The sequence below is a fragment of the Rhincodon typus genome, unplaced genomic scaffold (genome assembly GCF_021869965.1).
Source record: "Rhincodon typus isolate 14 unplaced genomic scaffold, sRhiTyp1.1 hic_rhity00010715, whole genome shotgun sequence".
Classification (NCBI taxonomy): domain Eukaryota; kingdom Metazoa; phylum Chordata; class Chondrichthyes; order Orectolobiformes; family Rhincodontidae; genus Rhincodon; species Rhincodon typus.
The window spans coordinates 5,096-7,469 of record NW_025976353.1 but is presented as its reverse complement, the minus strand read 5'-3'; the positions used below and the strand labels follow the sequence as shown (position 1 = coordinate 7,469).

General features: G+C 45.2%; 1 protein-coding gene across 1 annotated transcript in view; it reads right to left on the bottom strand.

Moving 5' to 3' along the window:
- Window positions 1–369: 369 nt before the first annotated feature.
- The window catches only part of LOC125482463 (transmembrane protein 161A-like), a gene marked incomplete at both ends in the record, with an annotated part of 4,629 nt that continues 2,624 nt past the window's right edge, over window positions 370–2,374 (bottom strand). The window contains one exon of the mRNA XM_048594543.1: window positions 370–521. Within this exon, the coding sequence (XP_048450500.1) occupies window positions 370–521 (152 nt within the window). The remainder of the gene's footprint in view (window positions 522–2,374) is intronic.

The following is a 2,374-nucleotide window of genomic DNA, read 5'->3' as shown; positions in this document are numbered from 1 at the left end:
CCTCTGATGCTGCTTGGCCTGCTGTGTTCATCCAGCTCTACACCTTGTTATCTCAGACTCCAGTATCAGCGGTTCCTACTATCCCTGAGATATCCAGTTCTGTTAGGAAGGGAGTCCCAGAATGTTTACTTTGTGACAATGAAGGAACATCTGGTATATGTCCAAATCAGGATCGCGTGTGCCTTGGGGGGTAAGTGTGTGCTTGCTGTCCTTGTCTTCACTGGTGATGGAGATGCTGGGTTTGGGTTGGGCTGTTTCTGGATTTGCCTTTGGAACTTCATGAGAGGCCAGGTACAAGCCCATTTGACCACCTAATGATCATACCCTCTAGCGTATCGAATACAAGTGAAAAACCTCCAAGATACTTACCAGGCTCAAGGCCGAACTCCAGATAATCCTCCCGCACGACCAGGACCAGCATAGCAATGAGGACAAAGAGGAACGCAAAGGTCAGGCAGACAGAGCGCTCGCCTCCTTCCTCTGTCCTGAAGTAATGTGTCATCAGAGAGAAGAGAACTTTACTGTGCAGGTAGTGTCAAGGCAAACAAGGGGATTTCACAGTAGAATTGAATCAAAACACAGCCCATTTTGTGGGCAGTCAATGTCAGTTTAAGACAGCAGCACTTCTTCAATCTCAATTTGTCAAAGGGGACAGCACCAAGGAGGGAACAATTCCTACATCTAGCGCCAGGAAGGATGTCTGATTCAGATCAGGGTCTGTACTTCACATCCCATGCTTTTTTATTTCAGTAAACAAAGGAACAGGAAGAGGCCATTCAGCCCCTTGAACCTGTTCCACCATTTAATCAGATTACCTCTGACCTGCAGCTTAACTACATTTACCCCACTTGGCTTCATATCCCTTAATTCAATTCACCCATCAAAAACCTTGGAAATTTAATTCGACCACTGTCCCCCAGCATCTTTTAGGGAACGCAAGTTTCAGATGTCCACTACCCTTTGTGAAAAAACAAAGCTTGTTCATTTCATCCTGTACAGCCTGCCTTGTAAAACACACACTTCCCTTACTCCTGCCCAATTCCAGTTGCATTTCACCAGCTGTGGAAACTTGTTGGAGCCACTGGTTGTTACAACTGCAACAGCTGTTCCAACATATCAGTGGAAGTGGCTGGTTTGCCGGTTGCAGGAGGAGAGGGCTCTGACCCAGAAGGCTGTCCTTGTTGACTGCTCTTTTTTATGTAGCAGCGGTCAGTTTGTTTATCCCCCCGATTACTTGAGGAGGAAGATTAGCAGGGCTGTAAACACTCAATTCATCCCACCAACAGCTCTCAGCAGGGGACAATGCCATTAACCACTTTTACAGCTTGTCAGAGAGTCAATAGTTATCCAATAAATTAAAACATTTCAACTGACTGAAAGGGAGGATAGTGACAGTCTCTCTCCTTGATGTAAAACGCAAATAAATTTTATGGACTTATCAGAAACCCACTGGAGATATCTTCTCTATAAAATAAACTGTGAATCTTTTCACCTGAACATCAATAATTTGTGACAATAACAAGCCCACTTTAATACTACTGTTCCCTTAAAACAACAAGCTGGCCTCAAATCTGAAAACCCGTCCTTCCTTTAAATAAGTATCCTTTAGTTTAGCCGGCAGCGTTCAGTTCTTTAGAGTGAGAAGATTCTAAGAGTTCAGCACCACAGAGCACGTGATCCAAGCTGACACAGTGCTGCAGAACCAAGGCAGTGATGAACTGTTGTAGGTGCTGGCTTACCGAGTAGGCATTAAACTCAGATATGGTCCGCCCTCTCAGCTGGAGGCAAGATATCCTATGTCTCCATTTCAAAGGAGAGCAGAGGCTCCTAGTTAGCCCAGTCTTATGGACAATATTCCCCATATAGCCAATGTCACTAAAAAGGTCACTAAATGGTCATTCATCCCTTTCATGTTAGAGGGTTCTTGCTGTTCGCTGACTACATGCCACATTTGTTACATACGAACAGTAACTGCACTCAAGGAATTTCTTTTCTAAAAAAAAACGATTAATTTATTGTGAAGCACTTTCAGACTTCCAAGGATGTTGATTTTGCAATTTAACAATAAAATAGTTAACCTGATCATCTGTTTTAATGATGGCGTTGGTTCAGGAATAAATATTGGCCCCAGAGACTGGGGATAACTCATGCCCTGTCCTTGATTGGAATGGTGTCATCGGATCTTTTATATCCACCTGACGGATGTTCATGCAAAAGACGACATTTCAGCGCTCCCTCAGCACTGATGCTCTGACAGTATGGCACTCCCTCAGCACTGACCCTCCGACAGTGCGGCACTCCCTCAGCACTGACCCTCCGACAGTGCGGCACTCCCTCAGCACTGACCCTCCGACAGTGCGGCGCTCCCTCAGCT